Here is a 24265-nt window from a genome sequence, read left to right on the forward strand (position 1 = left end):
ACAGCTCTCAAACTTGGCTGAACTGTTAGCTCTGTTCGAGAGTAACTGAGCATCCACATTATCAGTGAGCAAGTCCAAGTCATCTGACTTCTTTAGACGAAAATGGAGGACGACAGCGAGTGGGCCAGTGAGCCGATTGCCATCATTGGTATGAGCTGCAAATTCTCTGGTGGTGCCAATGACCCAGACAAGCTCTGGGATCTGTTAGTTTCAGGAAAGACTGGCTGGAGTGAGATACCGGAGGACCGTTTCAATCTAAAAGGAATCTATCACCCTAACAATGAGAGGGTCAGCACAGTAAGTCAACCTGGGATATACCAACAGCAAGTCCGAGTGCTAACAACAGGACAGACACACGTCAAGGGGGGCCACTTTCTTGACGGCGATATAGGATGTTTTGATGCTGCATTCTTCAACTACTCCGGGGAGACAGCACAGGCGGTCGACCCACAATTCCGGATGCAACTCGAATCGACATTCGAGGCGTTAGAAAATGGTGAGTATATACTACTTACCTTACTACAATTCCTTTGGGACCTCTCTCTAACTTGAGTTCGATCAAGCCGGCCTTACACTGCAGCAAGTGGCTGGATCACAGACATCCGTTTTTGCTGGCGTCTTCACGCACGAATACAACGAGGGTCTGGCGCGAGATGAAGACAATCAGCCGCGATTCATGCCAGTAGGCACATGGAAGCCGATGTCGGCAAACCGCATCTCGCACGTTTTCGATTTCCGCGGTGCTAGCATGACGCTGGAGACTGGCTGCTCGACCACGCTAGTGGCGCTGCACCAAGCCGTGCAAAGCCTGCGTTGCCGTGAGGCCGACATGTCCGTGGTGACCGGCGTCAACTTGATGGTAGGCCCGGAACCATTTAAGACCATCGGCTCACTTGGCATGCTATCGCCAGACGGTAGGTCATATGCGTTCGACAGTCGCGCCAACGGCTACGGCCGTGGCGAAGGCGTTGCCACAGTTGTGATCAAACGGTTGTCGGACGCTCTGGCCGCCAACGACCCCATCCGCGCTGTCATTCGTGAGACGGCGCTTAACCAGGACGGCAAAACAGAGACCATCACGACACCGTCTGGCCCCGCCCAGGAAGCGCTTATACGCGAGTGCTACCGGCGCGCCGGCCTTGATCCGCGCGGCACACAGTACTTTGAGGCGCACGGTACTGGAACACAGGCTGGTGATCCTATCGAGGCACGGGTCATGGCCAACGTGTTTAGCGGCGTCGATGACAACGGTGATGGTGGCCGTGACGAGGCGCACTACCTGCGCATCGGCTCAGTTAAGACCAATGTGGGCCACACCGAGGCTGCTTCAGGCTTGGCTGCTATAGTCAAGGGAGTTTTGTGCCTAGAAAAGGGCCTAATCCCCGCCAGCGTTAACTATGAGAAGCCCAATCCGAAGGTCAAGCTAGACGAGTGGCGACTCAAGCTGGTAACAGCACTAGAGCCGTGGCCAGAGAGCCTCGTCGACGGGCCGAACCGCCTGTCAGTTAACAACTTTGGCTATGGCGGCACCAACGCCCATGTCATCATGGAGAGCGCCGAACCGTGGACTTCCACGCCCACTGTGTCTTTCCCGCTCAACAATGGCACTAGTAATGGAAATGGCACTAGGGCCGGCCATTCGAACGGTAATGGACATACAAACGGAACCAGCAGCACTCACAAAGCGGCTGACACCAAAGTGTTGATTCTCAGCGCTCGTGACGAGCGCGGCTGTCAGCGTCTGGTGGGGGACATGAAGAGTTATCTTGAAAAGCACAAGTCACTCAATTATGAGGCTGCAAATGCGCTACTGCGTGATCTCACCTACACATTGACAGAGCGCCGCACGCGCTTTCCGTGGGTGGCAGCCCACCAGGTGCATCTGGAAGCAGGCGCAGACCAGCCTCTCGACGCCGTCATCGAGGCGTTTGACTCGCCACGGTTCAAAGCCAGCCGGGTTCCCACTACCCAACCGCGAATCGGCATGGTCTTCACAGGCCAGGGTGCGCAGTGGAATGCCATGGGCCGTGAGCTGCTGGCGGAATATCCGGTATTCCGGCAGTCTATCGACGAGGCCGATACGCACCTACGCGATATTGGCGCCACCTGGTCGCTGTTGGAGGAGCTACAACGGGACCCCAAGACCACGAAGGTGCACTCGACATCGATCAGCATCCCTGTGTGCGTGGGAGTGCAAATCGCGCTAGTGCGCCTGCTAAAATCATGGGGTATCACTCCAGCGGCTGTGACCAGTCACTCGTCGGGCGAGATCGCGGCGGCCTACGCAGTCGGCGCTTTGACATTCCGACAGGCTATGGCAGCAGCTTACTACCGTGCCGTGCTGGCGGCAGACGAGTCACTGCGGGTCCCCGGAGCGCCTAAGGGTGGCATGGCGGCCGTGGGTCTAGGTGCAGAGGAGGTGCAGGAGTATCTTGACAGAGTGGCTGATGTGGGAAAAGTCGTTATCGCTTGTGTTAATAGCCCGGAGAGTGTCACTGTATCAGGTGATGCTGATGCCGTTATAGCCGTTGAGGCGATGTGCAAGGAAGATGGCGTGTTTGCTCGCAAACTCAAGATCGAGCAGGCGTACCACTCGCACCACATGGACCCGCTGGCAGACGCCTACCGCGAGCTCCTTCGTAAGGAGATGGCAGGGGTAGTCACAAAGCAGTCCAACGGGGAAGCAGAGGAGCTCAAGGTCATCTTTTCGTCAGCCGTCACCGGCGGTCGGATCACCGATGCCAAGGAGATTGCCGATCCTGACCACTGGGTGGGTAGTTTAGTGCAGCCGGTGCAGTTCGTGGATGCCTTCACGGAGATGGTGCTTGGCGAGACAGATGATGCGAGCGGCCGCAGCATCGATGTTGTACTCGAAGTCGGCCCGCATACGGCGCTAGGAGGACCCATCCGCGAGATCATGTCGCTGGTCGAGTTCGACGGCATCGAGCTTCCCTATTGGGGATGTCTAGTGCGCAACGAGCACGCTGGCAACACTATGCGCGCTACAGCTATCAATCTACTACGCGAGGGTGTGCCGCTTGTTATGAGTGAGATTAACTTCCCGGAATCATTATCCGAGAACTCATATATTTACGACGACGACCTTCCACGCGTGCTGATTGACCTGCCTACCTACCCCTGGAACCATTCGATGCGGCACTGGCAGGAGGCACGCGTCAACCGCGCCATCCGTGAGCGCAGCCAGCCGCCGCATGATCTGCTGGGAATGCCGGTTGCCGGGAACGACCCTGCCACTGCCGTCTGGCGTCGCACGGTGCGCGTCTCCGAGGTGCCCTGGGTCCGCGATCATATGGTACAGGGCAGCATTGTGTACCCGGGCTCCGGCTATGTGTGCCTAGCCATCGAGGCCGCTAAACAAATTGCCAAGGGAGAAGACGATCAGAAGAAGATCTCGGGCTTCCGCCTGCGCGATGTCGACTTTATGGCGGCCCTTATGATCCCCGATAGCAGTGATGGGGTCGAGATCCGAACTACACTTCGCCCCGTTCCTGAGCGGGAACTGGGTCTGCGCGGCTGGCGGAGATTCGAGGTTTCGACTGTCACCCCCGAGAATAGGTGGACGCTACACGCCCAGGGGTTGGTTAAAGCCGACGTGGAGGAGGAATGGGATGAAGAGCATGTCCCAGCGCAGACGAAGCCAGAGAACGAGATCAGCTTACGTCCCCTGTCGGCTTACACGCGCCACAAGGACCCGCGCGACATGTTTGCCAACCTACGGGCTCTCGGCGTGTATCACGGCCCACTATTCCAGAACACGACTAAGATCGTACAGGATGGCCGGGAGCCGCGGTCAGTATCCGACATCACGATCCGGTACGAGTCAGCGGCCGACACAGACCCGGTAGCCGCCGCGCAGGACAGTGTACTGCACCCTATCACGCTAGATGCTGTGGTTGTGTCGTTCTTCTCGGCATTGCCTGGCGTTGGCGCGGTGGTTGAAGATCCTAAGCTACCACGGTCGATCGACGCGATGTGGGTCTCGAGCGACATCAGCCGCGAAATCGGCCACACTTTGCGCTGTGACACGTCGCTTTCGCACGACGACCCCCAGAGCGGCAGGGCTAATGTCACCGTTGTCGATAGCCAAACCGGGGCGATCGTTCTCAAGATCCAGGGCCTTGCTACCTTCTTCCTGGGGCGTGGCAGCGGCGCCACGGCGCGCCAGGACGCGGCTAACAAGGGGGAGGAGGTTTGCAGCAAGGTCGAGTGGGGACCCGACTTGTCACTACAGCAGCCGCTAGCACTGGCACATGTTAAGAAGGAGCTAGAGCTGGCTGTTGGAATTCCGGAGACCATTCTCACGGATCTTTCCCGTGCCGTGTTCTACTTCGCTCAGGAGGCGCTGAAATCGCTCACTCCCAACGATGTGGACCGGCTGAAAGATGAGCAGCTGCACTTCTTCAAATACTATACCTGGCTCACGGAACTAGTTGCCCAGGGCGAGAACATGAAATGGGCGCCAGGCAGCCCGGAAGATCTCCAAAGGAAGCTAGCTGCCGTGGCCTCGCAGAGCGTCGACGGTGAGCTAATCTGCCGTCTTGGCCCCCTCGTCGGCTCCATCCTTCGTGGCGAGAGCAACCCGTTAGTGGCTATGATTGAGGATGGGCTGCTGCACAAGTACTATGCCCACTCTGTGCGTCTAGCGCCGTCGCTCACACAGCTGTCAACGCTGGTGCGTAAAGTAGCTCACAAGAATCCGGCTGCGCGCGTTCTGCAAGTCGGTGCCGGTACTGGTGGTGCTGCCACTCGACGTATCCTTGAGGCGCTTGGCACGCCCAAAGTTCCTCTGGTGGCCAGCTGGCACATCACCGAGCCCTCGGCAGACGTTTTGGAAGATGCCCAGGCGGATCTGATTGATTGGGCCGATCTGCTTGAATTCGGCCAGCTCGACATCGACAGCGACCCGTCTAAACAGAAATTTACACCCGAGAGCTACGATATCGTCGTGTTCTACCAGTCTCTGCGCACGGCGAAGGATGTACCTACCACCTTGGCCCATGTGCGCAGCCTTCTGAAGCCCGCTGGAACGCTACTGCTAGCGGAGACGACTCAGAACGAGGACCAGCCTGACATATCATTTATCTTTGGATTGCTGCCTACCGAAACATCGTCCCTTTCGACTTCTTCCTGGGACAGCTTGCTTCGCGAAGCCGGTTTCAGCGGTGTTGACCTTGCCATCGGCGACGCCACAACCACCATGTTATCTACCCTGCCAATTGGTGAGCTCCAGCAGCCAGACCTAAGCCGTGCCAGCAACCCCGGCGGCTTTGCTGTGGTGACTAGTAACAAGACACCTTCGCCGGCTGGTCTGGTCGATCTGCTCTCCCAGCGCATCCAAGATTTGACTAAAACTACCGTGCAACATCTCGTGCTGGAAGAGAGCAGCCTCGACGCGTACGAAGCCAAAGTCTGTATTTTTGTCAGCGAAATCGACGAGCCAACCATACTCACCGATCTTGATGCTGAACGTATTGAGGGCCTCCGCGCAATGATCACGCAGTGTGGCGGCTTGCTTTGGATCACGACCGGCGGTGCCGTCGACAGCGAACAACCCGAGCATTCTCTTGCTCAGGGATTCCTACGCGTCCTTCGAAACGAGTATGTTGGTCGCCGCTACCTCTACCTGGACCTGGATCCGTGCGTCAAGCAAACCACTGAGGATATCGTCTCTACCATTGCGCAAGTTCTCGAACAGGGCTTCGGGTATGTCGATGACGTCCTCGCGACCGAGATCGGCCCCGCTGAGTTTGAGTATGCCCAGCGCAACGGCGTCCTGCTAGTACCGCGCATCTACAAGGACGAGGAGCACAACGATATTGTCACTGGTCCGCTCACAGCAACCTGGGGTGACCTTGATGCCACAGCCAGCATACCCCTGGAATCGTTATTCCAAAAGAACCGGCCACTACGGCTGGAGGTCGGTATCCCGGGTCACCTAGATACGTTGGCATTTGTGGATGACGATAAGGATAGCACAGACGGGAGTCTGGCACCCGAAAGCGTCGAGATCACGCCGCGGGCTTTTGGCCTCAGTTCGCGCGATGTTATGGCGTCCTTGGGCCAGCTCAAAGACCGTGCCATGGGTCTCGAGTGCGCTGGCATTGTCTCCCGTGTTGGCACCGAAGCCCAGGCAAAGGGTGACTATACTGTCGGCGACCGTGTCATGGTCCTCCTACCTGGAGATGGCAGCGCTTGTCTCCGGAACAGTGTCACTGTCGCCTGGAACGGCAGCATCGTCAAAATACCCAACAACATCACTAGCTTTGAAGAAGCCGCATCTATTCCATTGGCTTTCACCATTGCTTATGCCGGCCTCGTTGATGCTGCCCGTCTTGTACCCGGACAATCTGTCCTCATTCATGCGGCAGCTGGAGCTATAGGACAGGCCGCCATTATGGTAGCAAAGCATCTCGGAGTGACAGAGATCTTCGCCACCGCTGGGTCTGCGGAGAAGCGCGACCTCATCAGCAGCAAGTACGGCATCCCTACTCAGCGTATTTTCAGCAGCCGCGATATCTCCTTCGGCCCCGCCGTCCTAGCCGCCACAGGGGGACGCGGTGTCGATGTCGTCCTTAACTCGCTGCCCGGTCCACTACTACAGGCCAGCCTTGACGCCCTTTCACCTCTCGGCCACTTGGTTGAGGTTGGCAAGCGCGATATCGAAGCCAACAACCTACTTGCACTGGCATCTTTCTCTCGCGGCATCTCGATGACGGCGATAGACATCCCAATGCTGATACAACGCCGTGGTGCCGATGTTCACCGTGTTCTCGTTGAGGTCGCCAAACTCATCGAGCAGCAGGTCTTGACGCCGGTCCAGCCCGTGACAGTCCACCCCATACAAGACGTCCAGGCCGCCTTCAAGTTTATACAGACCGGCACCCACGCCGGTAAAGTTGTTCTCTCGGCTGGGCCAGATGAACAAGCTCCAGTGGTCCCGCGACTGAATCACGTCGCTGCCGCCTCCCGTGTCCGACTCCGGTCTGATGCCTCGTACATCGTCGTCGGTGGTGTCGGCGGTATCGGCCGCTCCGTCGCGCACTGGCTGGTGGCCCACGGCGCCAAGAATCTAATTCTGTTGTCGCGTAGCGCCGGCCAGATCGATTTGCCAGGAAACCAGAACACCGACGGCGCCTTGTTCGTGCGCGAGCTACGCGAGTCTGCTGGCTGCCGCGTCAAACCCGTTAGCTGTGACATTTCGCTAGCTAGCGAGCTAGCGAAAGCTCTACGCGCCTGTGCCGATGACGGATTCCCGCCTGTTCGCGGTATCATTCAGGGTGCCATGCTTCTGCGCGATGCCATCTTTGAACAGATGACGCTAAACGACTGGCATAGCGGCCTTCGTCCCAAGGTCGACGGCACCTGGAACCTTCATACCGAGTTCGCGGCGCCGGACTCGCTAGACTTCTTCATCATGCTGTCGTCCGTCTCGGGCATTCTAGGCATTGCCTCACAGACCAACTACGCGGCTGGCGGTTCCTACGAAGATGCCATGGCGTATTGGCGCCAGTCCAAGGGTCTTCCAGGCGTCTCTATCGATCTTGGACCTATTTCCGACGTTGGCTACGTCGCCGAGACCGCCAAGGTGGCCGAGCGTCTGCGCAAATCTGGTGACTACGTCATGCTAGACGAGGCGACTGTTCTGCGCGCCCTCGGCGCGGCTGTAGCCCGTCCGCTCGGGGGCCGCCGTCAGATTATCATCGGCCTCAACACTGCGCCGGGACCGCAATGGGACGCTCGTGGCGGCTCACAGCTCGGACGGGATGCTCGCTACGTGCACCTGAAGCGCCAGTCCAGGGCTTCGCGTGCGGCACTGGCAGATGACGAATCCGGTGCTGGTGTTTCACTCTCTACGCAGCTAGCCGAGGTTGGCTCGCGCGAGGACGCTGCCCGGCTCATTAGTACTGCCATCGCTGCCAAGTTGGCTGATATTTTCATGATCGACGTTGCTGAGATTGATATTAGCAAGACACCAGCCAGCTACGGTGTTGACTCGCTCATCGCTGTCGAGCTGCGCAATATGCTGGTGCTGCAGGCCGCTGCCGATGTCTCCATTTTCAATATCCTGCAGAGCGCTTCCCTCGCTGCTCTTGCTGCTGATGTGGCAGCAAAGAGCCGTCACGTCGAAGCCGCTGCTTAGGCTTGGTCGTTTGCTTTATTGTACTTTGTTTCAATTTGGGAGTCATGGCGTCAGGTTTTGGATCATTGGTTCAATATTTAGAACAATCATTTCACAAATTGAGCCTTTTTCCATTGTGGCGATCTACTCTGTTGTCACACGTCAATCACATGCTGATACTTGCTTTCTCTTTCTTTCCTTTTAAAGATTTGCTACTAGTCCTAATCGGAAAAGAGGTTGGTTTGATTCTCAGGGCCAATGAGGGAAGCAGAGCCGGGGACGAGAGAACGAGGCGCGGTAAGTTCAGGCTTTGAAGCAACACAAACAGAGTCGGCGCCCTCCGCCTTATCCATTTGTCGAGCAAAGTAAATGAGGGTCTTCCAGCAAATGAGAGTCTCCTTGGCATCGAAATTGGAGGGAGTCTTCAAAACCTGGCTCTGTCCACCGAGGTCTTGCGAGATAGTTGTAGACGGCGAATGTACCACATCGCGCGAAGAGCAAAGACATTCGCAGCTTCCATATAAGCGGAAGAGAGGTCAGGTAGAGACTCTGTGGGGGCGACAGAGTACTTGGCCGAATGATTAAAAGCGAGGGTAACCACAGAGTTGATGTAGTGAAGGCTAGTGGGGGCTTTAGCATACTCCGCAAGCCTGACTTGTTATTGCGGATCTAACGGTTATTAGGGCAATCGGCGGATAGTGCCTATGGAGAGATTGATTGTCCCAAAATTCTCAAGGGATGTATGTGCATCCTTGCCCCTCGACTGAGCCATGCTGTAGAGGCAAGGTAGTTGAGAAAAAATACAGGCGAAGGTTCAGCCAGCACGCAACGGACGGTTGAATATTCGATAAGAATATGAACTTTGTGAGAGATACTATTGCTGACCACGGTTAGAAACGATAGCGTCTGCTATAGACAGAGAATCTAGCAGGTTATGAGGTCAAAGTTAGATGTTTATGAAATGCAGGATCTATAAAGGCTCAGCTGTTCAATTGATCTCGCGCTTTGCGGGGTTGATGTCGTGACAGTCTGAGTAACTATACCTGGTACATGGCGCGATCATAGACTTTGAACACGCAAGGTTGCGCTATTTAAATGGTCTTTGGCATCTAATATCTACGATTTTCTATGACCGACCTTCTGAATAACCAACATGTCCGCTGTTCAGACTATCACTGTGCCCACCCAGCCCGATATTCAGTACCACCCTGATTATGAAAAGTACAAGGAGCGTACTCGTCGTCGAAAGGAGACTGAGACCCTGCAGTCTACTGTACCTTCAGGCTTCCCGCAGAAGTTGATATCGCCGTTAGTCTGGGAAGGAAAAGAGGTTGAGAAGCGGGACGACTGGATTTATCAGTTGTACGATGACCAACTGGATGAGCTCGACGCTGCTTTGAAAAGCTTCAAATGTGGGTTATTATCGCAGTATTAACCTCGGGATATATCATTGCTGACCTAACAGCCCTCAATCTTCCCTTGGGAGATATCAATCAGTCGACTTTCCCTCTACCTACCCTCCACACTGTTCTTCGAGATATTTCGAAGGAGATCCACACCGGTCGAGGATTTGCTGTTCTTCGGGGGTTGCGCATCGACGATTACTCCCGAGAAGACAACATCATCATCTACGCCGGTGTATCTTCGCACATCGGTAATATTCGAGGACGTCAGCAAGAAGGTCGACTGGCAGATGGCACTTCACCCGTGCTATCCCATATCAAAGACCTCACCAACAAGGTCGACAAAGGTCGTATCACTGCTCCTTCGAACACGACTGATAAGCAGGTTTTCCACACCGATGCTGGCGATATCATCTCACTCCTCTGTCTGAACCGTGCCGCAGAGGGAGGCGAAAGTTATCTTTCTAGTAGTTGGCATGTGTATAACATTCTGGCCAAGGAAAGACCTGACCTTATTCATACTCTATTTCAGGATTGGCCATTGGATGGGTAAGAATCAGCAAGTGACAAAGAGACGTGTTTGCAAACTAACACTGTTCAGCTTCGATAACCCAGTCAGGCCCTACAGCCTTCGCCCACTTCTATACCACCAATCAGCCACTGCGACTACTCCGGAAAGAATTGTAATCCAGTATGCAAGAAGATACTTCACTGGATTTATGGCTCAGCCCCGATCGAAGGGTATCCCCCCTATCACGGAAGCGCAAGCGGAGGCGCTTGACGCTTTGCATTTCTTGGCAGAAGAGCATAGTGCGGCTCTGGATTTCCAGAAAGGTGATGTGCAATATGTGAATAATCTTAGCATTTTCCATGCACGGAATTGGTTTAGAGACGAGCCTGGTAAAGAGTATGTTCTCTTTTCATGTGCCGTCTGCTTATATGAACATACTGACGATGTGGTTATTTTAGGCGTCATTTGCTGAGACTCTGGCTGCGAGACCCTGAAAATGCATGGGAAACACCCGAGAAACTCCAAGAGCGCTGGGACATAGTCTACGATGATCTTCCAGGGGATAAGCAGGCGTTCCCATTGGAGCCGGCCCTTCGCAAGAATGTAGGAGCGTGAGGTGTGTAACACAGCATAATAGCCTGATAGCTGCAGTTGAATTCAATATTCGGTTATATTTATGTCGGTTATTCCGTCGAGTTAATCGGAAAGCTGCGCAGCATGCGGTATAATTCCGGGCATTCCGTCATAAATAAGGATCTGCTTTGCCAAACTTAACATTTTCAACCTTTCAAATTCTATATTGTAGAAGGATATGCTCGAGGACTCGTCCGATATACCCAATATCAAGAATTCGGTCTAGACCCATATTAGTGAATATATTCCCAAGCACTATAACCCTCAAATATCTGCTGAATACACCTTTCGTTATACCAAGCCAAGCATAGAATACCAGGATAAACATTCTTGGCATCCCTGGGGGGCGGAATCAAATACCGAAAGTCAAAAAGAATGCGGAATCAAAACATCAACATGCGGGGACCCCGGATTTTCCCCAGTCCCACTATTCCGTATATAGGAACTTATATTTAAGAACTCATGTCACCGTATCATTGCAATTCGGGCCTACCTGAAATTATCCAAAATGGACCCGGAAAAAATACACCATGAGATGGTCGAGGATGTCAAGTCTACGGATTCCATACCAGACATAGATCCAGCAGCAGAAAAACGACTCCTATGGAAACTCGATCTCCATGTCGTCCCTATTCTTACGTTTTTATTCCTACTCGCCTTCCTCGATCGTATCAATATCGGTAATGCGCGACTTCAGGGTCTGGAAAAAGATTTGGGGATGAGTGGGCATGATTACAATATCGCCTTATTTATTTTCTTCATCCCCTATATCCTGTGCGAGGTTCCTAGCAATCTGTTCTTGAAAAAGGTATCGCCGTCTTGGTGGTTGGGAGGAATTATGTTCTGCTGGGGTATGTTCGGATCGATAGAGCATTGAGAGACTAGAACTGACGATATTAGGTATTGTTACAACCTGCCAAGGTGTCGTAAAGAGCTTCGGTGCTCTCGTTGCATGTCGGTTCCTGCTGGGTTTGTTTGAGGCTGGATTGATGCCAGGTCGGATAATCCTTTAATCTCTTGATAGCACAAGCTAATGGTAGCAGGCTGCATCTATTTGATTGCCATGTACTATAAGCGCCACGAACTACAATGGCGATTCAATATCTTTTTCAGTGCTAGTATTGTGGCTGGTGCAGTCAGTGGAGTATGTATTGCCTGCATGATGGCATGATTCTGTACTAAATCTTATTCCTAGCTTCTTGCCTACGGGATAGCCCAGATGGATGGTGTAGGAGGATACAGCGGCTGGCGATGGATCTTCATTATCGAAGGTCTACTGACAGTAGTCACTGGAATCGCTGCCAAATTTCTCGTCGTCGATTGGCCTGAAACGTCTACTTTCTTAAACGATGAAGAGCGTGCTCTACTGCTTCGCCGTCTATCCGAAGACCGCGGCGAAGCGCAAATGAATCGCTTTGACAAGCCAGCAGCGAAGCGCACATTCTCAGATATCAAGATCTATCTTGGGTAAGAGTGAATTCCTTTATTCCAAACCGTTTCCACTGACAATAGACCTAGTGCTATTATGTACTTTGGAATAGTCAACACAGGCTACGCAACCTCATTCTTCACCCCGACCATCCTGAGACAACTCGGCTGGACATCCGTCCGAGCTCAAGTAATGAGTATCCCAATCTACCTCGTCGCCACGGCTATTGCACTAGCTACAGCCTTTGCCAGTGACCGACTCCGCCATCGATACAGCTTCACAATAGCAGGATGTCTCATTGCTACAATTGGATACGTTATTCTCATGTGTCAGGAGTCGGTGCCAGTCGGTGCCCGATACTTCGCCCTATATGCGATCACGGGTGGAGGATATATGACACAGCCGATCTTGTTGGGTTGGGTTAGTAACAACATGGCTGGACACTACAAGCAATCTATTGCCTCCGCTTTCCAAATCGGGTTTGGTAATTGTGGTGGGCTGGTTGCTAGTAATGTTTTCTTTGACTCGGAAGCGCCGACTTACAGAACTGGGTTCGGTGTCAGTCTGGGGATGATATGGATTGGTGGTGTGGCGTGTACGGTGTTCTTTTGTTATCTATACCGTGAAAATCGGCTGCGTGAGCAAGGGAAAAGGGATCATCGGTACCACTGGCCCAAGGAGGAGCTTGAGAATGCTGGAGATGATCATCCCAGTTTCCGGTTTACTTATTAAATATGGAATTGAATGTTCTGAAACAGACTTATGTGGCTTTGTGTCTTTTTGGTAGTCTTTTTAGATGTCCTTTCACTACATACTTTCTTTACTGTTATAGATAGTAGAGGCAGATAACCTCTCTATGTATAGACTGGGATGTCCCATGGTTAGCCCATATTTTTATAGTTTCCACGCCTTATGGTATAAAAAGCAGGTGTCTCTTTAAATGTTTTCTATTCGTCAAAAGACCTTTTATCTTCCCTTGGCCAGTCCCAAATTGGACAGTTGACGCCAAGACCACATGACGTAGTCTATTAAAATTCCTCGAATTCCCGAGAGCCCCAATGATCAGCCTAAGTTCATACCCGTCGATCATTTAAAAACTTAGGGAAGTATAGCGACGTGTTAAAATAACTAGCCAAGAAGGATCCAAAAAGGATCCAATGATATATCAAAAGGGCACGACCCCGTGGGTCCCGCGGAATTACTTACAAGAAGATATGCCTTGGCCAATTACTTATAGTCTCTCTACTTAATAAGAATCAAATCCTCTCCACACCCTCCATCTCAAATCATTTCAAATGCTATGACTCTCCATCCCCAATGTCGCGAACACTGTCTCCACGGAAGCACGTTCAAACCGAGACTCCAGAACCATGGAGTTCCAATACCCCATTCAGTCCACCTGAAGTCCCACGCTCCGTCCCCGGTATCAAACGCCTTCGAAACACACTATCAAAACTCTCGCCATCCGCCTTCGCAGAAAAAGAACTCCTCCGAAAAAAGAATCAGTACAAAATCCCCCTGACTCAGAGAAATGTCGACACTTTAGTCACAGAGCAGGAATGCAATGAAGCCTACAGACCTAATCTACACTCGCCTGAGATTCAGGTGACTGAATGGCTTCGACAAGTCAAATGAGGGCGAAAGTACTATTTCGCCATCCCATTTGGGAATGAGCACGAGGATATGTCAAAGTTGCGCATGGACTTTTCTCGAACTTTTCTCGACTTATTCCGCCCCCGCACTGCATTGCGCCCGTCCAATACGAAGTGAAGGCAAATTGCTCCATGGGGAAAGACGTGATGCTTGGCGTTCATGTCATGGAATTTGAAATGTACATAATTGTACATTATAATGTCTAAATAATTTGGTATACAACATACCTAGAGATTGCGAGTTGATATTATATTATCCCAGATGCTATGCAATTCAGTTAATTCAAATAAATACTTTTATAAAAATAGAAGGACACCCGAGATATTTCCCAAGTGGATATAAGCGGGGTAAGTCTAGCGACATGAGTCTGCCTTGTATTTATTTCTTAATATACTAAACACTAGTCTCTTGGAATCTCAAAATGTCCAAGAAAGTAGCAATAATCGGTAAGTCAATCCAGGTCCATAAGGTCTATCATATTAACATCACCAGGCGCCGGCCCCTCAGGTCTAGTCACAGCCAAAACCCTTCTTCACCATTTCCGCGGAACATTCTCTCCAATCATCTTCGACTGCCAGGACAAAGTCGGGGGTCTGTGGTCAAGTCATTCTTCCATCAATGGCCGCGTTACACTAGACCCTCGAATGAGGACAAACCTCAGCCGCTTCACCGTTGCTTTTTCAGATCTTGCCTGGGAGTCGGTGATTCCCGATGTTCCGACTTTTCCTCAGGCGGCACAGATTGGAGAGTACCTGGCCTGTTATGCGGAGCGCTATGTTCCAGACCATGTGCTTAGGTTAGGGTGTAGAGTTGTAAGAACTATACGGAAGGTTGAGGGTGGTCAGCCGAAGTGGAATGTTCAGTGGGTTCGGGAGAGGTATGTTGAGACTTCCTTATATCGCGCTCAAGCTGGACCTGACTCACGGCTATATATAGTGCGGGTAAAGCTCAGCAGGAATATGGATTACAGGACGACGAGGTATCTTCAGAAGATTTTGACCTGATTGTCATCGCCTCCGGATATTTTGCCGAACAGTATGTTCCAGATATACCAGGTCTGACGCAATTCCAAGGCCAAATCATCCACAGTTCTTCCCTCCACTATAAGCGAGAAGAGCTACTTTCTAATGAAACCAAAAATGTGGGTGAGATCGTCGTCGTTGGTGGCAGCATGTCAGGCGTCGAAGCTGCGTCGGCTGTGGCTCTCCACCAGTCCTCATCTACACTTTCCAATGGAATCCCACATACCCAAGAGACAAAAGTGCATCATATACATTCAAGACCATTCTGGACTTTACCAACTTATCTCCCCCACGAGTCTCCAGACGGGAGTCTATCATTTCTACCTTTGGATTTAGCCATGTACGACCTAGGCCGTCGACCACCCGGTCCAATAGAGTACACCCTGGGCCCGATTCCGGAAGAAAGAGCAGTTAAAATGAACAGTAACTTCCACACATTACTCGGCAGCGACTATGAGAAATACGGGCACATGGATTCACCCCATGGCGCCTCCAGAATCCAGCCACCGTGGGTCGCCATCGGCAACGACTACGCCGAGTTCGTCCGATGCGGCGCGATTCAAACATCAATGGGCCGAGTGACTTCTATACACTCTAATCCGGATACTAAAAAATCATCACTTCATTACGAAGGACCCGACGGTGTGACCAAGACAATAGAAAATGTGGCTACAATTATCATGGCCACCGGATTCACACCGTACAAATCTCTATCACTACTACCAGATGAAGTATTGGCGACCCTCGAATACTCCAAAACGGATCCCTTCTCCCCGCTGATCCTCGACAAGGGAGGCACCATCCACTCGGAGATCCCGGACATCGGATTCGTCGGATTTTACCGCGGCCCGTACTGGGGCGTTATGGAAATGCAAGCACGGTTCCTCGGAAAACTATGGAGTGGAGGCAACACTTTCCGCGAAACAGACCAGAAGCAAAGTCTTCGCAGTCTCAGACTGGCGGATCTAGACCGCGGTCAGTTCCCAATGGCTGACTATGTCGGATTGATGGAGTCGTTCGCCAAGGATCTGGATATTAGTCGTTCGGCATTGCAAGGTGATATCCGGTCTGGACCTGCTATTCCTGCTAGATATCTTTATGGCGATACGCCGGGGCAGTGTGAAGTGGATAGGACGTTGGATGCTTTGCGCGACGCTCTTGTCCCTAGCCATCAGGTGGCGATGGAGGGTGCGGCGTCGGCTATTTTCCGGGCTTTGCATGGGACTTGGAAGTCTGTGCAGACGGGTAGATGCGAAGTATATGGGTCTCTGACTTTTTACCCGCGGTACCCGACTACGTTGGCTTATAATATGGAGTATGTCTGTGTGGAGACATGGAGAGAGAGGCGAGATAATGTGTGGTTCATGCGGTTGGTAGAGGTGGGATTTGATATTGCCACTTCCCGAATTGAGGTATGGTCATCGGGCTTGGCCGATGAACTATCAGCTGGTCGACTTACCCAGATTTTGGAATTGATGCCACTCTGCCGAGAGGCGAAAAATGGGGAGAATATCCCCGAAGGGTATGTGATATCCGCGAAGAGTGTTGATTTGGCTTCTGGGATTGAGTATTTGTACACTTTTCATTTCAAGGGGGTTTCCATCTTGTCTTGGGAATGTGTTGAAGTCGGTGTAAGCAAAGGGAAGCGCTATTCGTACATAAGAGACTGAGAATCAGATAGGGAGATTAAGAAGAGATAATGGACCATGGATGAAAAACTGGAGACTTTTATGATTCTTTTACTGGGGATTGAAGAGATGCCCACGGGTTCTACGGGTTCCCCACAATGAGAGTTCTAGACCCAATGTAACCGTCATTAAGAGTATTTATCCATTAGAGCCTCTTAACACTCTTCCTTTTGATTCCTCTAGACTTCTTCCCTTGGACAAAAGGACCAACCCACGGAGTCTCCGATGCGGCTAATTACCATATAGAAAATGAAGTCTTAATCAGAGAAAAGCCTAAATGTAGTTAGATAACCATCGATGAAGAAATCAGATTACCCAGCCAATCACTGTATGTAAATAGAAGTTCGGTCTTGGGGATATCTTCTCCACGGCTGTTGATGTCTGGAACTTCGGTGGATCTCTACAAATTTTTATACTCAACATTTATACATTTATATCTTTCTATTTCTCTATTTCTCTATTCCTATATATTCTCAAACCTATCAACGTGTCTTTCTGAGAATATAAAGAACCCAACAGCCGCAGTTCAATCCAACCTGCAATTCCATACTCCAAATTAGGGTTCTGAAGCCATACACACAACTCAACCTCCTCGCCACTCAACTACATGATTTCTATTTTTTAACAAACCCGTCAAAAACCACATCAACACAATGTCCAGCAAACCCTCACCACCCTCAACAATCCTCCCGCTAGACCCAATCTCCGAATGGCGCGCCTGGCAAACCCTCATAATCATCTACACAATCCAACTAAACCACCAAATCCGCCGCCGCTGCCTCCTCGAACAAGAATGCATGCAAAACCTCCCATCAAGCGACCACTTCCGTCCCCTAATATTCCTCGAACCAGTCCCAACCCTGCACAAACCCTCTCCAAACCCCAATCCCACCAAATCACCATCAAACAATCCCTTCAACCCAGCAACAATGAACGCCCTACGCACAAAAGCCCGACTATTACGCGCGCGCGTGGAAAAGGGCAAGGAACTCGGTTCCGAAATTGAACGACGAATGGTGCAGGACCCGCCTGCCAAGTTCCCGACGCATTTCTGTCACACGTGTGTGCAGGATGGGGAGAGGGTTGAGGTTTTGCTTACGAAGTGTGGTCATCGGGTTTGTACGACTTGTCTTGAGTTTGCGGGGGATGGGGAGGGGGGGTATGAGTGTAGTATTTGTTTTGAGCCTGCTGAGTTTGTGGCGAGGAGTCCGCCTGGACTTGTCAAGGAGTTTCCGGAGATTCCTTCGCCTTTTAAAGGACGGGGGAGTTGGGATGGGGCGATGGGGGATTGGAGGATGAGTGAGGTTTTGATTCCTGATTGTTGATTGCATTTTATATTGGTGTTTGGCGGATGGTTGTATTAGCGAGTTCTAGGAAAACGAATTATGTGCATTGATCAAAAATAGCCCTAGGCTAGAATCGTCTTTCCAAGTAACCAAAATTCCAATCTAGTGAACCTCTATACCAGGACAAAACATGCATCGTGAGCCATAACCTGGTCATCAGGCCATCCAGGCCATGGGAACGCCTCGCACCGAAATTGAGAAAGAATCCAAAACGTGGGGACACTATGCCACCGGGGAATGAAGGGGGCATTATACAGTAATTATAACAAATAAGCATCTACCCCAAAAGCGTACATGAATCCTGGAGATGGCTGAGAGGAGGTTTAATCCAAATCATGACTCGCAGGTTGTAGCAATGAAAGAAATCAAGTCCTTCAGCGGTCCTCTGCTTTCTCTCCCTCGTCAATGATCATATTGACTTCCTTGACAGGATGCAACAGCATAGGAGGGAGACACATGCGGCCCTCGCCAGCCAGCTCCTGCTGCTCACCGCCATCATTATCGACGCGGAGGCCAAGCCAGCGGCGCCAGATATTCGGCGAGAAGCCGGCAGAATAGAACCAGGTCGTACCACGGAAGTTGTGTTCGCGATCGCCGAAGATGGACGTACGAGCGCCGCCGGAGGCTCCATTGCGACCGGCATTGAACACTGATTCCAGATAACGGGTGGGCCAGCGACGGTCGATGTAGACAGCGTGCGGGACAAAGACAGCCTTGAAGCCGTGGTGCAGCGCTGTCGTTGCGGGCCACATCTCCGAGAACATGCTGTGACGCTTGAGAGTGCATTCGCGGTGCATGGTGGTGAGCAGTTTGCGGGAGATTCGCGACGCGGTGATGATTGCGGTGCGACGAGGCGGCATGCCATTCTCCTTGTTATAGCCTGTCACGTCATCGCGCAGCAGCCAAGTCGTGCCCTCGGGGTCGTAGAGGGGGTTGAAAACGACTAGGTCGGCATCCTCACCCACGCCCCATTGGTACTGATCCTTATCCATGCTAGTGGGTGGGATACCTTCTCCCTCCACCTCGAAGATGTCCCGTTCATCAGGGCGCTCGGGGCCCCAGATGGACTTGTCACCTTGTTGGTGCAATGAGCTCCGCACGCTGCCTCCCTCCTTGACAGGGCTCCACATGTTGTTGGCGGAGTTTGTACCGCTCTCAGTCTGCACGCGGACCATCTGGCGGAAGTCTTCCCATGAGCCGTGGACGGATGGAACATAGAAGCGAGCGTTACGTTCCCAAAGGCCCTTTCGTGGCTGCTTTTTCGCCCACTCGCTGACCTTGTCGAAGAGGTGGTACCAGTGACCCGTGTAACGCGCATCCATCTCCCAGTTCCAGAAGTAATCGTACTCGGGATGCTGGAAAGCGAAGTACTGCATTGGCATGTACGTGCTGCGGTACACACCGTGGATTGGCAAGCCGCGAGTCAAGGTCTCCTCCAATCCGGGATACATCAGAGCCATCTGCGGCTCAGACCAGAGAGTTCCCATGCCGCGGAACTCCTCCGGCAGCGAATCATCAAGCACACGCTGGTATGTCTCGTCATCGGACCAGATCTGCAGGTTGGTATCCTTGACATGAACCAAGAAGTGAACAGTATACTCACCACCGGACATGAGTGAGAGCTCTGAGATGACAGAGCGCATATACATAATGTCTTCCGGTGTATAGTTGAAGTCATGCCATGTGCGGATAACCATCGCAGTACGGGGAAGACGCTCGGGCCCAACCTTGGGCGGTTCCTGGCGACTATCTTCCGCAGGCGGGGGAATGTTCACCTTGGGAACACCCATTGGCATAGAAACAAAGCGATTGAGACGTGGCTCCGGCAACTCATTAAAGCGATGGCGGTTGGCTGCGTGACAGCGGTGTTGCGCAGCAGCCCAATCCACCTGTCGGAAATCCACTGGTGGGATATCCTCCCACACACGGTCGGCACCCTCACGGTGGCCGTCCAGGCCGGCACCAATGCCACCCTTCTTGACCCCGTATCCCAGACCGTATGGACCCAATCGGCCAAATCGATCGAAGCACATGTCGTCTCGAATACCCAATATCGTATTCGAGCCTAGCGCTGGGTCTGGGAAGCCCTTTGGGACTCCGGGGTAGCTTTGGATAGATGGAACCCGTAGCGTATTTTCTGCATTGAGGAAGCACTCGCGCTTCTCACCGTGTTTGCCTATATATTCCGGCGACTGGTAGTCCGGATAAGGATTGAACACATTGCTCAGCATGTTCGGGGCCAAATCCCTCTTGGTCACCTTTTTGGTGTCCTGCTCCTGCTCCTTCTTCTCCTCACTTGTATCCATCACCATGCCCATGTCCTCAGAGCCATCACCAGGGTACTCGGGTATATTTTCAGGGCGTGGGACCAAGGAAGAGATCCCGCCCTGGTAGCGAGTGAGGAAGGGGAAGCTCTCCCATTGTGGGGGTTTCGGGGTGCCGCCAACCTTGGGCAGGTCGACAGGGACTGGTGAGGAGGAGCCGGAGATTGTAAAGCGGAAGAGGGTGAAGACGAAGAGGACGAGGGTAGCGAAAAGAGCGAAGCAGAGCCAGCGCATGATCCGTTGGGGTACGCGAAAGCCAACGCTAGCTTGCGAGCGGCGAACACTGCCGCCAGCTATAACGGGGGGTGGGTAGGACTCCGCGACTTTATTATCGTCCAGCGACTCATCGTCGGAATCATGGTCGTCGCTTTGGTGGTGGTGGTATTTGTGACGGCCAATTGGTTGTTTTTCGATGTCTGTATCTCGTGAATTATAAGGTGATGGGGATTTATAGGCCGCGGAGTGCCTCCTGGCCTGGACGGTCATGATGCCAGACAATATATCAACATTGAATGAGTGGGGTATCGCAAAATCACTCAATCACTCATAAAGTATAATGAGAAGCAAGTCAAATGCCCAAATCAGGGGGGAGGAGCACGCGACTATCGTCCAGGCAATGGGGGACTTTGGCCTTAGGCTAGACTTGAACAGAAAAAAGAAGGTAAAGAGAGGTTAACAAAGGTTAACAGGGGCTAAAACAATCCAAATTTAAAAAAAGAAATAGCCTAAAGACCGTTAAAAAATACAAAAAAACACAAAGAAAATAAACAAGGCCAAAGTGACAGGCCAAAGTGTCAAATGCCAAGACCGTCCAAGAAATGGATTACGCAGTTGCCCGTCCTCAAATGGACTGGTTCGAGCCTTTTAATTTATTTTGCTTGGGACTTAATATTATTTACCACATATTTGGGATATTATAAAATGGATCTTTTTGCCTTCTTTTACCTATAAAACTGTCATAGCTAAACAGAACATATGAAAACACCATACATTGTCATACTGGGCGATGTCGACTGTGGATCCTGGAGAATATCCATTCCTTGATATGTGAATTTCATTACACACTGATCAAACCGCTCATACTCTTCTCCACATGAGCCAATACATAACTAGCTAATTCTTTGTGCAGCTTAGGCTTTTCCTCTTCCTCGGCATCTTCATACAGATATTCCAAGGCACTTCCGTTGGCGGCGATTTCAAGGTAGATTGACCTATCAGCTTCATCTACCCCGATGCAAGCAACGAATGTCCCAAACTTCATTAACATCGAGTTGAGAATCAAACGGCACATTCGACCGTTACCGTCAATGAATGGGTGGATGTTCACGAAGATATGTGCATACTTCGAAGCTAAGGCGATAGGGTCGATTTTCCCAGTCGCTGTGGCTTCTTTTAGATCGCATCCGAGCTCGTGGAACATCGACTTCATTTTATACGGAACTAGGGATGGATGAGGAAATGCATGTAAGCCTGCACTAACCTCGTGTGATCGATAGACCCCACTATACTCCCTCCAGGGCATAGTCTCGGCGTCGATTTTGTAGGTTAGGATTCGGTGGGCTTCGAGGAGGGTTTGCTCAGTCAGATCCTGGCCACGGATGCACAACTGGTCAATCATAAATGCTGCAGCTTTGGCATGTTGCACAACCTCTCGCCAACAACGGAGGACAGCCGAGGAGTTTGCAGGGAGGTTTTGATGAATTAGATACTCCTTGAGAGATGAGTAATCTTGGTGTTGCTCTTTGATCTCCTCTGGGATCTTTTCACCACGGAAAATCACGAGACAAAGTTTGAGGGTAATTTCTGAGCTGCTACCAGCTTTCTCAATCTTGTTGGAGCCGTACACCATCCATGCGAGGGAGTGTAGAACATGGTTCTCAAATGCGGCTTCTTGGTGAGTTGTAAGTTCAGCTTCCGATAGATCGGATAGTTTATTTGCAAGGGTGACAATCTCGTGGAAGGCACTATCGGGCTCGAAATCTTCGCCTCCGATCTGAAACCCATATGAGTCCTCCTCCATGGCAATGGTAAAAGGGGACTCGACCTCGCGTAGAGAAGCAAACATGGTTCCTTGACCGAGGCGGAATGTAGATTGGATCGAATAAATTGAGTGAAGCTAAGTGATGGTGAACAGGAAGCGATGTGTCAAGAATAAAGTGAGTCAAAAATATTAACCTTGGAACCTACCCGTTTAAAGATATATACTAGGAAAGGACTAGGTCCCTAACAATACTCGGCTTGCTTCCATGGTTCTTTTGTCAGTTTTAGTAGTCCATGTACATATTCAGTACAGAGTAATCCTTGTAGATATTCAATAGTTGACCGCCTATGCCTTATGATGTCTTTTTAGAAGTATTCACTTTTTGGTATCTTCTTCTCGTTCTCGGTTTTGTACGCAGGAAATGGCAAGAAAGCATAAAAATTGAAGGTGCTTGTGCCATTTATCTATAGCCTCCAGGGCTACCATTTAGGATGAATAATCTCGATAATATGAAACTGAGAAAGTTGAGACTAATATTCAAGGAACACTTATAGCGAGAATTATTGCTCTGCGTGGCAATAACCAACAATCAATTCCTGGGCACGATGGCATAGATCGTCCGCCGCCGTATAGATATCAGCACGGACTCTAGCCCTGGGGGACGTTAGCCCCTTCCATCTCCCATCATACTTCCATATCTCTTAACTATTGTTGATGATGCGAATTATTCCTAGAATTCCGCGGGTTAATTGAAAGAACATACACATCTTTCCTTATTCGCAACTTCGGAATGCTAGTTTCATCTCAACACCTCGTCTAGGACAACACTGCGTATCTCGCTCTCCTGAGCTCTACGCTGAAACACAGAACGGCCAAGGTAATCATATTTAAAATACACCATAATCCCATTTAAATGTATTAAATAACTGATGATTTCTCATCTAGACGAGAAGATTTCCGAGAAAGATCTGCACCGATACACCAGGCACCGATGGCTGTAAGCTACACATTTTATCTCGGTTTGAACAATGATTTAACTGACTCAAATTTCAAGGTTCAACGAAGAAAAAGAAATTGCTAAGCGTTACGGGGAGTTTAACCTACAACAACTAGTTCAGGTTGCCATCAATGTTTGCGAGGGGGCTCAATCATCTATGTTGCTCTCCTTGAAAGTTGCATACAAGATAATATGCTAATATTCACAGGCACCAGAGTCACAAAATGTGCAGAAGGCCTACATAACAAGGCAGTTATCTTGACAATGGATAACGGTTGCGAGGTTTTCGCAAAACTCCCAAATCCCAACGCCGGGCCTGCTCGTTATACAATTGCATCTGAGATCGCCACACGCAAGTTAGTAAGATTTCCAATTTCGCCCTTGCTACATCCAAACTTATATTCAACTCTATAGCTTTCCGACGTGTTGAAAATTCCTGTTACTCGAGCCCTAGCATGGTCCTTTGACGCGGCAAGTAGTCCTGTAGGGGCTGAGTATATCATTGAAGAAAAAGCACCCGGTGTGCGTCTTGGCTCTGTTTGACACCCTTCAAATCACCCGTATCGTGGATTGGCAATCGGCACGAGTTGCACCGTTATTCTATCATGCCAATGTTCCAAGGATGTGTGCACACCGTGGACCCCTTCAAGAAGGCTGGGCTGTGCCCGAAAGACCAGAAGACTTCGATACTCTAAGTGCAGAGGAACAACGCAAGATTGACGATGATCTAGAGAGTCAAATCCTTCACAAATACTATGAAGCGCAGGTGTATAAACGATCCCCCCGTTACTGGTCTGTCCTCGAAAATCAGAGGATCCCTATCATCCGGAAACCAGTTTGGCTCGTTACGGGAGTGTGAGAAAACCGCGATCTATTCTTTCTCCGTGGATCACTTATCTCGCTCTTCGCTGATTGGGAAGAACTTTTCCCAGATGTACCATGTCCGATAGAGTTTACCATGGAGGATGTCCAGCTTCATTCCAAGGAAGAGGAGAATATAGATGGTGTCGGGAAGTTGCTGACATTGTTCCGAGATGAAGCCGTGCTCCCGGTGGGTGGCATGATTGACCCCAAAGACTATGATACTGCCCAGGAGAATAGCCGGAAATTCAAATACATCTTCATTGGATTGGGCAAG

The 24265-nt window shown here is 51.0% G+C and overlaps 7 protein-coding genes across 7 annotated transcripts; 5 read left to right on the forward strand and 2 right to left on the reverse strand.

The window, feature by feature from the left end:
• Window positions 1-102: 102 nt before the first annotated feature.
• Window positions 103-8161, forward strand: PGRI_028840 (Acyl transferase/acyl hydrolase/lysophospholipase; the record flags this gene model as incomplete). The annotated part of the gene is made up of 3 exons (XM_040790597.1): window positions 103-297; window positions 352-496; window positions 564-8161. 3 exons carry the CDS (start codon window positions 103-105, stop codon window positions 8159-8161), a joined length of 7938 nt encoding a protein of 2645 aa, XP_040647550.1.
• Window positions 8162-9293: 1132 nt separating this feature from the next.
• PGRI_028850 (TauD/TfdA family dioxygenase) lies at window positions 9294-10669 on the forward strand (the record flags this gene model as incomplete). Its single annotated transcript, XM_040790598.1, has 4 exons — window positions 9294-9552; window positions 9606-10092; window positions 10145-10450; window positions 10513-10669. 4 exons carry the CDS (start codon window positions 9294-9296, stop codon window positions 10667-10669), a joined length of 1209 nt encoding a protein of 402 aa, XP_040647551.1.
• Window positions 10670-11195: 526 nt separating this feature from the next.
• Window positions 11196-12848, forward strand: PGRI_028860 (Major facilitator superfamily domain, general substrate transporter; the record flags this gene model as incomplete). Its single annotated transcript, XM_040790599.1, has 5 exons — window positions 11196-11538; window positions 11588-11656; window positions 11731-11831; window positions 11883-12154; window positions 12206-12848. 5 exons carry the CDS (start codon window positions 11196-11198, stop codon window positions 12846-12848), a joined length of 1428 nt encoding a protein of 475 aa, XP_040647552.1.
• A 1342-nt stretch (window positions 12849-14190) lies between these two features.
• Window positions 14191-16461, forward strand: PGRI_028870 (uncharacterized protein; the record flags this gene model as incomplete). The annotated part of the gene is made up of 3 exons (XM_040790600.1): window positions 14191-14215; window positions 14262-14646; window positions 14706-16461. 3 exons carry the CDS (start codon window positions 14191-14193, stop codon window positions 16459-16461), a joined length of 2166 nt encoding a protein of 721 aa, XP_040647553.1.
• Window positions 16462-17132: 671 nt separating this feature from the next.
• PGRI_028880 (Zinc finger, RING-type) lies at window positions 17133-17804 on the forward strand (the record flags this gene model as incomplete). The annotated part of the gene is made up of 1 exon (XM_040790601.1): window positions 17133-17804. One exon carries the CDS (start codon window positions 17133-17135, stop codon window positions 17802-17804), a length of 672 nt encoding a protein of 223 aa, XP_040647554.1.
• A 395-nt stretch (window positions 17805-18199) lies between these two features.
• Window positions 18200-20635, reverse strand: PGRI_028890 (DUF3405 domain-containing protein; the record flags this gene model as incomplete). The annotated part of the gene is made up of 1 exon (XM_040790602.1): window positions 18200-20635. One exon carries the CDS (start codon window positions 20633-20635, stop codon window positions 18200-18202), a length of 2436 nt encoding a protein of 811 aa, XP_040647555.1.
• A 571-nt stretch (window positions 20636-21206) lies between these two features.
• PGRI_028900 (Fic family protein) lies at window positions 21207-22214 on the reverse strand (the record flags this gene model as incomplete). The annotated part of the gene is made up of 1 exon (XM_040790603.1): window positions 21207-22214. One exon carries the CDS (start codon window positions 22212-22214, stop codon window positions 21207-21209), a length of 1008 nt encoding a protein of 335 aa, XP_040647556.1.
• Window positions 22215-24265: the final 2051 nt, after the last annotated feature.

Source organism: Penicillium griseofulvum, assembly GCF_001561935.1.
Source record: "Penicillium griseofulvum strain PG3 chromosome Unknown contig_80, whole genome shotgun sequence".
In the NCBI taxonomy this organism is placed as follows: Eukaryota; Fungi; Ascomycota; class Eurotiomycetes; order Eurotiales; family Aspergillaceae; genus Penicillium; species Penicillium griseofulvum.